This window comes from Microtus oregoni, unplaced genomic scaffold, assembly GCF_018167655.1.
Source record: "Microtus oregoni isolate MIOR12 unplaced genomic scaffold, Mior012 000013F_ref0000133, whole genome shotgun sequence".
NCBI classification, from domain to species: Eukaryota; Metazoa; Chordata; class Mammalia; order Rodentia; family Cricetidae; genus Microtus; species Microtus oregoni.
In genome coordinates this window covers 23,203,024-23,216,042 of record NW_024543072.1, presented here as the reverse complement: position 1 = coordinate 23,216,042, position 13,019 = coordinate 23,203,024, and the positions used below count along the sequence as shown (strand labels likewise).

The following is a 13,019-nucleotide window of genomic DNA, read 5'->3' as shown; positions in this document are numbered from 1 at the left end:
ATGAGCTTAATCAGCCTGCATCACTTCGCCTTACTCATCTCTTTATAGGCCAAAGAAAGCCAACACCAATGAAAGTTCACTTTGATGGATTCTCTCTAAACTATTGGCTTTAATGGTTAACTCACCCCACCCATGTACTTGATGCTGGCAGTTGGTACCTGCTGAGGCCGTGGCTCGCAGTGATGTCCAGACTCACCAAAGCTTTGTAGCCTCATGGCTGGGGTTGGGGATGGGCAGTGGAGGTAGCTGCTCACCATCCAGCCTGCAGTCCTAATGGTGACTGCATGGCTGTGTTTGCAGGGAGTTTAAGATCTGGAAGACAGAGCAGGTACCTTGCAAGGCTTTCCCTGCTTTACTTTTGACAAAGCCAATCCTGTGGCCAAAGCTCAGGCGCCAGAGCTGGGCAATTTTCCAGCCAGCTGCAGAGAGCAGGGCTGTGATCTGGGACCTTTATGGTGCCATCAAAGAAGAGGAGGGACAGCAATGAGGATAAAAGCTGAGTGTGGCCCTCACACATGGGCACCAGCACGCCTCATACTTTGAGTTCCTAGCCTAGCTATTCTACAAGGTGCAAGATGTTATCAATAGAGTTACATCCCATCACACTAAATTAAATGAAAACACCAACTCTACAGACCCACTCAGATAATCTCCACTTCCAGGCTGCTGGGGTTTCATGGCATTTCAGAAGTACCCAGGTGGACACGATCACTTCTCGCAGCATCTTTAAATGTGGTGGTCCCTCTCGCATCTGCTTTATAACCAGCAGCCTAGAAAGGGAAGAGGCCACATCCATACATTGTTCCATTATCATCCTTCATCTTTCCCCATCTCAAAATCTCCATAACCTTCCTTAAGCAATAGGCATTTATTGTTAGACACATAGGCCTGTGTGTCGGCAGACTCAAACTCTCGTTTGTGGCCTCTTTGGAAAAGGTCTGTACTGTGTATATTGTGTCTGGCAGGCTGTGAGGGGAGAAGTGACTTGCGACATCTCCCTCTGGTAGTGGACATAAACTCCTTGAAGGACTCTGTGACTCTTGAGCTAAGGCCTGGACCTGCCTCAATGCCACTTCCACACCCCATTGTTCAAAGCTAGAAACACGGTTGAAACAGAAGGCAATTCTGGGTGTTGAACACAGTCACCCAGGAAGCTACAGCACAGAAGGGGATGCTGGGATGCAGAGTTCCATTGCGAAGGTGTAAGTACCTCTGCCAGAAGAATTCTACTTACTGGCTTACTCAGCCTGCTTTCTTATAGAACCCAGGACCACCAGTCCATGGATGGCACCACCCACAGTGGGCCTAGCCCACCCCCACTAACCCTTAATTAAGAAAATGCCCTATAGCCTTATGTACAGTCTAATCTTATGAGGAAAACTTTTTCTTTCTTTCTTTTTTTTTTCTTTTTGAGATAGGGTTTCTCTGTATAGCTTTGGAGCCTGCTTTGGAACTTGCTCTGTAAGCCAAGTTGGCCTAGAACTCACAGATCCACCTTCCTCTGCCTCCAGAGTGCTGGGATTAAAAGTGTATGCCACCACTGTCCGACTGGAGACATTTTCTCAATTGAAGCGCTCTCCTCTCGATGACTTTAGCTTGTGTCAAGTTGACATAAAACTAACCAGCACAAACTGAATTGCTCGGTTGTGTTTCAGGATTCATCCAAGGCCAACATAGTTCAAGGACGCTGTGTATTTAATTATTTGTGTTCTACGGTACTGGTGATTGAGTGTAGGATCACCCACATGCTAAGCCTGCATTTTACTACTGAGTTGTCCCAAGTCTCAAAGCGATTCTTTAATATGTTTACTTGAAATAGTGATTAAGAATGTCAGGTACTTATTTTTTAATTTTTAAAATTTTACTTTTACATTGACTGTCTGTGGCGGGTGGACAGATGTGTGAAGTCAGGTGGCGGGTGGACAGATGTGTGGAAGTCAGGTGGGTGGTGGACAGATGTGTGAAGTCAGGTGGGGGTGGACAGATGTGTGGAAGTCAGGTGGGGGGTGGACAGATGTGTGAAGTCAGGTGGCGGGTGGACAGATGTGTGTAAGTCAGGTGGGGGGTGGACAGATGTGTGGAAGTCAGGTGGCAGGTGGACAGATGTGTGGAAGTCAGGTGGGGGTGGACAGATGTGTGGAAGTCAGGTGGGGTGGACAGATGTGTGGAAGTCAGGTGGGGGTGGACAGATGTGTGGAAGTCAGGTGGGGGTGGACAGATGTGTGGAAGTCAGGTGGGGGTGGACAGATGTGTGGAAGTCAGGTGGGGGTGGACAGATGTGTGGAAGTCAGGTGGGGGTGGACAGATGTGTGGAAGTCAGGTGGGGGTGGACAGATGTGTGGAAGTCAGGTGGGGGTGGACAGATGTGTGGAAGTCAGGTGGGGTGGACAGATGTGTGGAAGTCAGGTGGGGTGGACAGATGTGTGGAAGTCAGGTGGGGTGGACAGATGTGTGGAAGGCAGAGTACAACTTGTTTTCATCAGTGTCTCTCCTTCCACCCTGTGGGTCTTGGGACGCGAACTCATATCATCATTCTTGGTGGCAGGCACCTTTACTGATTGAGCTCTCTTGTCAGCCCTCAAGTACTAGTATGTCTTAAAACAATTTTTATTGATTCTTTGAGAATTTCATACAATGTATTTTGAACATATTTATCTCTATGGATAATATGGGAAATACCTCCTTTCATAACCACCTCCTCCCACCTTCTATACCTTCACATCCAACTGTGAGTTGTTATTTATTTTTCTTTCCCCATGCAGTCCAGTTTGTGTCACCCAGCTAGTCTTGACAGTAGGGCCTGGGCCTGCTGTGGGCTGGGCTAGACCTAACAGGTGGAGTATCGTTAGAGGAAACTGACTCGGTCTCTCCCAGCATCTATCAAATGCCAGGACCTCCCCAGACAGTGGTGGGATTTTTGCATCCACTTTCCCCCTTCTGTGCTGGGATTTTGTCAGGCTGTCGTTTGCATAGGTCTTGTGTATGTTGTCACAGTTGGCATAAGTTCATAAGTGCATCTGCCTTCTCTGCTCTGTTGAGTCTGGAAACAACTCTTTCTGTGGAATTTCAGTGGATACGCTGCCTCTGATTCCTACAGTCTTTCTGTCCTGTCTTCTGTGAAGATCCTTGTGTTTGTGGAGGGGGGATATAATATGTATTTCTCATTTTGGGCCAAGTACCCCACAGTCTCTTACTCTCTGCAAATTGAGAGTCTTTGTGCTAATTGCTATCTACTACAAGGAGATGCTTCTCTGAGAAGGGTTGAGAGAAGTATGGGTATAGAGCAAAGTCATTAGGAGTCATTTTAATGTCTGTTAATTTGTGTGGTTTTTTTTTACATCCACACTATCAAAATTGTTGAAAATTGGATTTCTTCCAGTGCTACTTTATTTCCCTTCCTGTGTGCATTAACATTCTTTATGTATTTCAGCCCAGAGGTCCTGAAGAGTGAGCCATACGGAGAGAAGGCTGACGTCTGGGCTGCAGGCTGCATCCTTTATCAGATGGCGACTCTGAGTCCTCCCTTCTGCAGCACCAACATGCTCTCCTTGGCTACTAAAGTAGGCCCCGGGGAACAGAAGGGCCTCCTAAAGCTAACAGCCACACCCTGTTCTTCACAAAACCCTTGTGACTTATGCAGCTGTCAGGCAGAAGCAAGCATTATTTGGTTTCCTACACAAGCCAGTCTCTTCTCTCTCATCTAAATAGCTATCACACTACACACGTACTCCTATTTGTCATATAAAATTATGAAAATAAGTTTGCGATTACTGTTTTCTTTGTGGTGGTGGAGATGGAACCCAGGGCCTAACACATGCTAAGAAAGCACTCTACCGTTGAGCTACATCCCCAGGCCCTACCATAGGCCTACAAGCCACCATATTATATTATCCCGTGTATTGCTGTCACGAGTCTAAGGTTTAGTCAGCTTGGAGAATAAGATTCTGTATTCTAGAACTGTCTAATTGGCATTGATTTTCATTTGTTGGGATGTTTGCATTCCCGATTAAAATTGATGTGTCAAATTATATTAATGTATTAGCAATCCACGTTGTAGCAATGAATGACCGCCCACAGATAGCATGGTTCTTTGATGCTGTTGCTGTTTTCTGTTTGTCTTGCAGATTGTGGAGGCAGTGTACGAGCCAGTGCCAGAAGGCATCTACTCTGAAAAAGTGACAGATACCATTAGCAGGTAAATAATCTCAAGACTTACAACATATAGCGGCCACCAGAAAATCCTTATGCCTTTATATATTCAGTACCTATGGGTAAATGCTTAGGAAAGGGCCTTGGTAATCCAGATCGAGTGAGGTGTTTGAGTGTTACTAGTAATAGTAACTCTTTGGAAACCATTGGGACATCCAAGGGAACCTTGAATGAGATCTACAACTATTAGGTCTCTAGATAAGGCCTATCTATAAGATGTTTTTGATATGAAAAATATGTATAATGTAAAATTAAGTAACACAAATAGTATGAAAATCTATTTTTCTGAAACATAAAATATGCACAAATATTAAAAAGAGTAACATGTAAGGGCTGTCAATGATAAAACTCTAGGTACTTTTGAAAGTTAGTAATGCTGTATTTTATACTAAGATCTCAAAAATGAGATCTTTAGGTTTTCCCCAAGAGTTGTGTCTAGTCCTTCTGACTGTAGGGGGACTATCCTTGATCACCTCACAGTCGAGCGGATCCTGCCTACTGCTCTCCAGGTTCCAGCTACTCCCTTCATGACCTTTCCCCTACTGATCCTTATTTCCGAAACCTTCTCCTCTCAGACGCATGCATCACTCTTGCCCTCACTTCCCATGCACTGACTCAGAGACATCTCAGATCAAGAAACCTACTCTGAGCACCCCGCTACCTCGGCGCTCTCCTCTGAGCACCCCACTACCTCGGCGCTCTCCAGCTCACTTTCAAAACCACAGCCTGGGTAACTCTGCGACTGTTAACCTTTGTTGTCTATTTGAGTGGATTTGGGATCACCTAAGGGACGTACTGTTGGGTATATCTGAGGAAGAGTTGAAATGATGAGGGGCTCCGCCCAAATGTGGGCAGTATCACTGTATGAGATGCGGCCCCAGACTGAAGAAAAGGAGAGAAAGTGAACCGAGTACAACAGATTCTCTCCTTGCACACCGTGTGTAGATGGTGGCATCGCACTCCGGTCATCACGTGTTCCCATCATGACGGACTATTTCTTCTCCCGAGTGTTGAGCCAAAACAAACCCTATTTGCTTGAGTTGCCATTGTCGTTAAGTTTGATTGCTGCACCCAGGTGAAGAACTGATGCCCAGAGCAGGGACTGAGAATGGTACTGGTATTGGAAGAAATCTGAGTACCTCATTTTGGAGATCTTTGCAACTGGTTTGTGGAATTATATGGAAGGGTTTGGAGCTGTGGGCTGAAGAAGCTGCGGGTCCTGTAAGTGGAGCTAGTGGGCCACTCTCAGGAACACGGGAGAGGGAAGGGCAGTGCCCAAGTGCTCAGGTTTTGAGGTTTCAGGAAGGAAAACAAACACTCGCTAGAACTGGACTGGAAGCCACTCTCGTCCACCTTGTACTTCTGCAGCAGAGGACAATACCCTGCCCTAAAGCAGGAGCCAAAATAATCCCTCCATTCGTTCCTTAAGTTGCTTTGGGTACTAATATTTGGTGACAGCAACAGCCTAAAAAGTAACTTATGCCTCTGAAATATCACAATAAGCACACATACTTATTTGTTTATTGTCTCGTCTTCACTAAGGAAACTGGAGAGCAGACACTTTCTAACCTTGGTTCCAGCGTGTTTAGCATGCGGAGCAGTGCCCGCACAGACCAGGCCCTCAGTCAACACTGGCTCTGGAAAGTTATGGCTGACAACTGATGTTAATGTCAAGGCCATCTTGGTACTTCCATGGGACCAACATTTGTTCTCTGCTCCATCAATCCGAACCAAATCCCTTTCTAAGACTTTGACACTCTGGCTTCATGTCTGTCCCGCATTTATGACCATCTCTCATGAATTTCAGTAGGCGTGCTCCAGTGCCCATCCCCCTGGGCCTCTGCTTACACTTACAAGCCTATTGCTTTATGCCAGTTAATGCCTCATCTCTTTGTAGAATTATTTCTTGACTTTCTCCATGTTTACCAAACACTGACCTAATCTTATGCGCATCGACTTCTATAGACTGTCCTGTTCAGGCAGAGCCCTGTGTACCGAAGAAGCTGGTCAAGCAATTTCTATGTCTGTTTCATCATTTGGTGCAACAGGGATTGTCACTAAGGGTGACACACAGAGTGGCAGACAGCCTGTCTTCGAGGAAAGCTCACGTTGGTGACTCCTGAGGAACAGACAAAGGGAAGAGGGAGAGAAATGAGATTCCATTATATACAGGGTGATGTTGGATGGAGAGGTAGAGACTGTGGGGGAAGTGTTGCTCGCGCTGTGGGGTGCACATTGTGGGTATAACGCTAAGGTCCCCATTAGCTGGGGAAGTGGACAGAGTTTGGAGATTTGAGGACTTGGACTGATTTAGTTACAACCTTGAGACATGGAAGCAGGACCAGGGGAAGGGTAAATGTCAGTGGCAAGGTAAGGGCAGGTCACCATCAGGAAGTACACCCTGAGATGAGCAATGTCTGCCTGGAAAAGGCTTCATAGGGGGCTGCAGGAGCAGGGTTCATGGTAGGTGCTGAGTTTACTGCCATCATAATGTTTGAAGGGATGAATGGTTCTTATCAGGGACTCCAGAAGTGCTTTGTTGCTGTAGTTTTGCTTGCGTGTGTGTGTGTGGTATTGTGGTGTGCCTGCATACATATGTATATGTGTGTGTTTGTATATATGTTCACATGTATCTGCGTGCATGTGTGCATGCGCACATGTGTCTGGAGGACAGTGTTGGTGCTGGATATCTTTCTTGATCATTCTCTACTGTGAGACTAAGTCTCTCAATTGAGCCGGAGCTCACAAATTAATCTAATAGACAAATTAGTCTATCTGGCCAACTTGTCCTGGAGATTCCCTTTTCTCCAGCTCCTAAGAGCTGGCTACCACACCTGCTTGGCTTTTATATGGGTTCTTGGGATGAACATTCTTTCGTTGGCCAAGTGCTTTATCCACGGATCCGTTCCGACAGCCACCAGATGAAATGTTTTTGCAAGTGTTTATAACTTAAAATACTAAGCAATGACAGTAAGTTAGGCCTGGTAATTTAACTTTGTTGCTAACTATAAGATTGTAGGGTATATGCTGTAAGAGACAGTATTTTCATTTAAAATTCTTCAAGATTCCTAATTGTTTGCACTTACATTAAGGAAGATTTGTCTTTTCTACACTTGAGGCCATAATCTATCGTGAGTTAAATGCCATTTATATTTAACATGCAATTGTATATTAAATTTGCTTTGAACTTTTAGTGTTGAAAAACTAAGTTCCAGTAGAACTCGAGAACAATTTCAGATTTGCCATTTTCTTAGCCTCTCATTTTCTTCAAAATATTGGTGCAAGGTCAGATTAAAGCAGCGTTTGTAAGATCCATCAGTGACTCAGCAAATGATTATGTTCAGAGGCAGCTGTAGGTTGGCAACTAGACAGACCCTTGGCATACAAAATAACCACTATGCTCGATAGTAATTTATGTATTTATTTATTTATTTATTCTGAGGTAGGGTTCTGCTCTATAGGCTGGCCTGGGGCTCCTTATCCTCCTGCCTCAGTCCCCTGGTTGCTGCCATTACAGGCTATAGCAACATTCTTCATTCTTAAACTCTGTGTTATTCCCAGTCACGTTTGCCTTATTTCTAAGTTTCCCAGCACCCCAGTTTTACTCTGTGTTATCCACAGTCATGTTTACCTCATCTCTGGGATTCCTAGCGCTCCAGTTTTCCTTTGACACATTCTCGTCAGGCACAGCCCACATTATCTGCAGTTCTAACATGCAGAGTCTTTCCCTCTCCTGTTTACATGGTGTATTCGCACATTTTGTTATCAAATGTTCCCTTCCTAGCAGTCTTTTAAATTGGGAGAATAATTTAGCAACCCTGAGGTCTGGAGCAACAACGGGCTCTCTCTTGTTGCTTTGCCTGGTAGCAGCACTGCTATTTTTACCTGCCAGCGTACAGCAGAGCTGTGGAGGCGGCGGTGCCGGTGGCTTCTTTTCCTGTCTCTCTTCCTTTCCCTTTTCTTTTCCGAAGAGGGATATTTCCTTTGATGCACTAACTATTCCAAGGGTGGGATTTTGCTCCCTGCCTAACTGCATGAGCTGCCTGCTGCTTTTTGTCCAAGCAGACACGATGCTTAGAGAGTTAAGTCAGCCGTGAGCTGCGAGGACAAAGGGATCATCACATGCTCACCCTGCCTCAATTCTGTTTCATAAAACATGAACTGAAGGTAGCCGGACACCATCGCTGCGGTTGTTTCCATCTCGTCTCTGACTGGAGCACAGAGTTGGTGAATGAGAGCACTATTCCAAATACTCTTTTCCCACAGAACGTGATTTTATGCTTCTTTGATTAGGGAATCATACATGTGTCTCTGAAGAATATATCTTAAATACCCCTGCAAGCAGTGGAGCTGCCTGGGAACCTCTGCTAGTGTGTGTCTGGAGGTCCACAAGCCTGTGTCCAGACATCTTGGTTAAGAACGGGTTAACTCTTTAGGTGTTAAACCATGTTCGCTCACTTACTGATTCATTTTCTCATTTACCGAGCGCTCCTCGCGAGCCAGATTCCATCTTAAATGCTGAGATCCTCGTGAAGGGGACACACCCTTTTCCTCTCAAGAAGTTTCCAGTGTAGCGATGAATTGGAGGGTTAAAATCCCATCATGCGATAGTTGATAAACAGAAATGCCTACCACGCAGTGATCTTGGTGTTGACTTCACGCTGTGTGAATGGCCTTCTGTCAGTCTGTAGATGAAATGGGAACCATGCTCCCAGCAGTGTGCCCGATGATAGTCCCTGCCTCGAAACCACAGAAACGTTAGCACCAAACGTGTCAAGTTACTTAAGCAAAATTTCTTAAGAAAATTTGAGAGGGCTGTTTAGACATATTCTAATAAAGACTGCCTATAACAGTGTATCCCAACTTACATCATCCCCGTGTCCCTGAAATTCTGTTGTCAGAAGCAAAACCCAGCATATTAGTTTAAGACCCATGTCAACAAGACCCAGTAAATGAAAATAATCAAACACAATGAGTATAACAGCTCTGTTGGCCTTAAAAGCAATGCTAATAGTCAATCGCAAGAAAAGACCAAAATGCGCCCAGCTTTATAGTTCATCAGCTTCTACACATCTTCTTTTCATTTTAGCTCAGCCTCAGTTTGTGAGTGGTTCTTTTGTATGCCCAAATAAGTGATAATCTTAAAAAAATAAAAATACATTAAAAAATTACATTTTTTTTTCCTTTTTACGGTACTATAATCCAGGTTAGCCTCAAACTCGTGTTCTTCCTGATTCAGGCTCCTGAACGGTGGAATTCTACTTTTGACACTGTAAAAATCTACCTCACACTTCTAAGTCATTGGCCTGTATTTTGTGTTTGCTGTGCTTTGTAAGATGCAGACTAATCTTACTGTGTTAATGTTGACAGAACATGGTCCAGAAGTTGTGACCTCCCAGAAACTTTCCTTCTTTTACTTGCCTCAGAGAGGCCCTGTTTGTCTGGCTGTAATTGCAAAAGTCAAGCAAACATGCAGGAGCAGAGGATCACTTCCTTCATTCTTCTTGAGCCCTGGGAGATTCATGGCCAGCTGACAGTCCTGAGCTATGAGCCCAGGTGCAAAACCCTGAATCTGGCCCCCTCCCCCTGGACCTCAGATATCTTTTGGGAAATGCTGGACTCTGAGCTGTGTCTGATGCTTGTCCTGTCCCAGCTCTTGGGTGTAGATACTACGATGGCCACTTGGTTGTGCTGACCTCCCCTCCCCCATGCCATCCCAGCAGCGACCTTTGTTACACTCACCTTGTCTCCCCTCAGCTGCCTCACTCCTGATGCAGAAGCCCGTCCAGACATTGTAGAAGTTAGCTCCATGATCTCAGATGTTATGATGAAGTATTTGGACAACTTATCCACATCCCAGCTGGCCCTGGAGAAGAAACTGGAAAGGGAGCGGAGGCGCACACAGAGATACTTTATGGAAGCCAACAGGAATGCGGTCATGTGTCACCATGAACTGGCTCTGCTGTCCCAGGTAACTAGAAACCTCTTGGTCCCATATGAGGCCTCCTAATAGTCTGTCTGAAGATCTTCATGTTTGTCTTAAGGAAAAATTGCCCCAAATAAGGAAAATAATAAAATTGCAAAACATTTCACCATCATATAGTTACATATTTGTATCCATTATTATATCCCACAAATAAATTCCAATAATTCAGAATTACTAACCTTCCAAAGAACCTACCCACGAGGTACTGTCTACTGTGAACCGAGAGCATCAGGAAACAGTCTCAGGAAGCCCCCATGTTAAGCGAATGGTCTCTGTGTGTGGCACCTAGTGCTTAGGAATATTTCTTTCCCTTCATCATCTTGCTGCACGTTAGGATAAACACGCACGTTTGTTCAGAGAAGAAAATAACGCTTGTCTTTCCGTTTTTCTTAATGGTCTGTGTAGTCCCTCTGCTTGCTTGCACCCTTCAGCAGGCACTTGGAAGTGCTGCCCCTGTCCTGAGGGTGGGGCGCTAGGCGACAGGACCATAATGCTCATTCTTGGTCATCTGTCTGGTCATTGATCCCTTCTCACCATCCCAAAGACTCGCTCTCTGTGAGGAGATGAGGCAGAGTCAGTCTCAGAGGAGCGACCCCTCTGAGTCCTGGAGTAACTGGGTTTCTAAGACTCCTGTTCTGGGGGAAGACAAACACTGCTGCAGAGTGAGTTTGTCTCAAGGTACTCGCGAATCTTAAAGTTGAGTAGTCAGTGTTTTCGTTTTGGGGGGAAGACTCGTCCTCATTCCTTTAACTGCTGAGCCTAGCCGTGACTTCAAGTCTGATCTATGTGGCTTTCTGAGGTTAGGAGGGGATAAACTGGAGTCGTGGCTCTCATTGAGCCCCACGCTGGGAGCAGGGCTCACCTTGCTTGTTATTTGCCACCTGACTTCATAAAATCAGGCCGCGAATGAGCAACACCCTTCCATGCACATTATATATTTTAGTAGTTTAAGATGCAGGAGATTTAGCTTTTTCTATCTATCGGAGTAAGAGCTTGAAGCCTGGTATTAATTTCTGCCCTGCAAAGCTCTCAGCCTGTTCCCAGGTGGGTAGGAAAGGGTCATTTTTCTTCAGCTCAAGAGGTGGTGGGAGGGGCTCGTTTAAAGTCGAACAAGAGAAATCCTCTTATCTTCAGAAAAACACCTTGAGAAGGATCATGTTCTATATTTATGATCATCTTTAAGCTATAAAACTGTATCAGTGGAACTCTCCAGCACATCAGCAAACACACAGCCTCCAGCTGCAACACTCGGGCTGCTCAGAGCTGATCTGTGTTGTTCTGTCTCATCTACTTCCCACGCCTCTCCTTTCTCAGATCACCTCAGCAAGTCCCCTGCATTGCACAATTTGACTCTCATGTGCGCGTAGATTGGGTGCAGACTCCCAGGCCGCGGACAGTAAAGCAGGGCGATCGGTGAAGTCAAAGGAAGGGGGTTTGAAGAAGTATTTACCAGCTTCAGGGACTATTGAAATTAAAAATTTAATGTGTTCAAATCTACAACACAACTTCAAATGTTAGAGTACAGTTGGTTGAAATATTGGTTTTATTTAAGTATTAGGATGATAGTAATTCTTTCATTAACTGTAAGAATAATGTCATTTTTAAGAATTTCATCTTGAGGCAAAGATTTGTTTTTTTATGCATAATTGGTGTTTTTAGGTTTTTAATTGTTTTTTTTTGGCTGTCATTTTTTATTTTGTTGTTATTGTTGTTGTTGTTGTTTTACACTTTCAGGGGTCTGCCACCCAACTCCCAAATAAATACACAGAGACGTATGCTTACTTAAAAAAAAAAAAAGAATTTCATCTTGAGGGGACTATAGATCCTTGATGTAAGTGTTCTCTAAAATGGCCCACCCTTGTGACCTGCTGTAGACAGTACTTTCTTTTTACACAGCATTCCAGAAGCACGCTTTCTGCTGGAAAGACAAAATACCCAGGACATATAGCTAACAAAGGAGAGAGGGCGCTGGGGCAATGGCTCAGCAGTCAAGCGCACCTGGCTGCTCTCCCAGAGGACCACGGTTCAATTCCCAGCACCCACACAGTGGCTCACAGCCATCTGTAGTTCCAGACCAAGGCTCCACTCTGGTCTCTGTGAGTGCAGTCTTCATGTGGTACACAAACATATAGGTGAGCAACCGCCCCCTACATAAAAATAATAAATAATTAAAATGTCCAAAATTTTTTTTACAAGGGATAACAAGACTGGAGAGACATCAATAAGTGATTAATCAGTAAGTGCTTACCTGGTCAGCTCGAGGATCCAAGATCACTCTCGATACTGCTGAGTGACTTTCTGGGGAGAAGTCAGCAGTGTCTATGCACCCCAGATGGGGTGTCCAGAGCAGAGCAGAGCAACGATTCCACCAGAGGCTGATGTGGCAAACTAACATGTTTACTTACGAGGCGGTAGTCAGAAATGCAGGCCTGATTCACACGCCCCTGTATCCTCAAAGGGTCCACCCCAACACGGGTGACAACTCATGACAGCTGCTCCCTCGGGGTTCGTTGTGTGACTTGCAGGTAGTGGGAAAGTTTCCTCTTTCCTGGGCCCCATAGCGTAGCCATTTTTCACTGCTCCTGGCATCTCGGGAAGGCCCCTGGGAATCTTATAGCTTCAGGAATGTCTTGCTATTTGGGAGTTATTTACTCCCCCAGTTGTTTGCTCATGAGCCTCCCCACTCATTTCTGGAAGGGATGTGTGAGTTCAAAGAGAATCAGATAAAATTGAAGGTACCGTGGCAAATGATTGCAATCCCAACATTGATAACGTGGAGAAAGGCGAACCACTGGGACTCATGTCCAGCCAGGCTAGCCTGCTT

The 13,019-nt window shown here is 45.2% G+C and overlaps 1 protein-coding gene across 3 annotated transcripts in view; it reads left to right on the top strand.

Moving 5' to 3' along the window:
- The window catches only part of Nek10 (NIMA related kinase 10), a 179,942-nt gene that overhangs the window by 108,437 nt on the left and 58,486 nt on the right, over positions 1–13,019 (top strand). For all 3 annotated transcript variants that reach the window (XM_041663105.1, XM_041663107.1, XM_041663106.1), the window contains 3 exons: positions 3,431–3,560; positions 4,125–4,195; positions 9,967–10,180. In XM_041663105.1, coding sequence (XP_041519039.1) covers positions 3,431–3,560; positions 4,125–4,195; positions 9,967–10,180 — 415 coding nt within the window. The remainder of the gene's footprint in view (positions 1–3,430; positions 3,561–4,124; positions 4,196–9,966; positions 10,181–13,019) is intronic.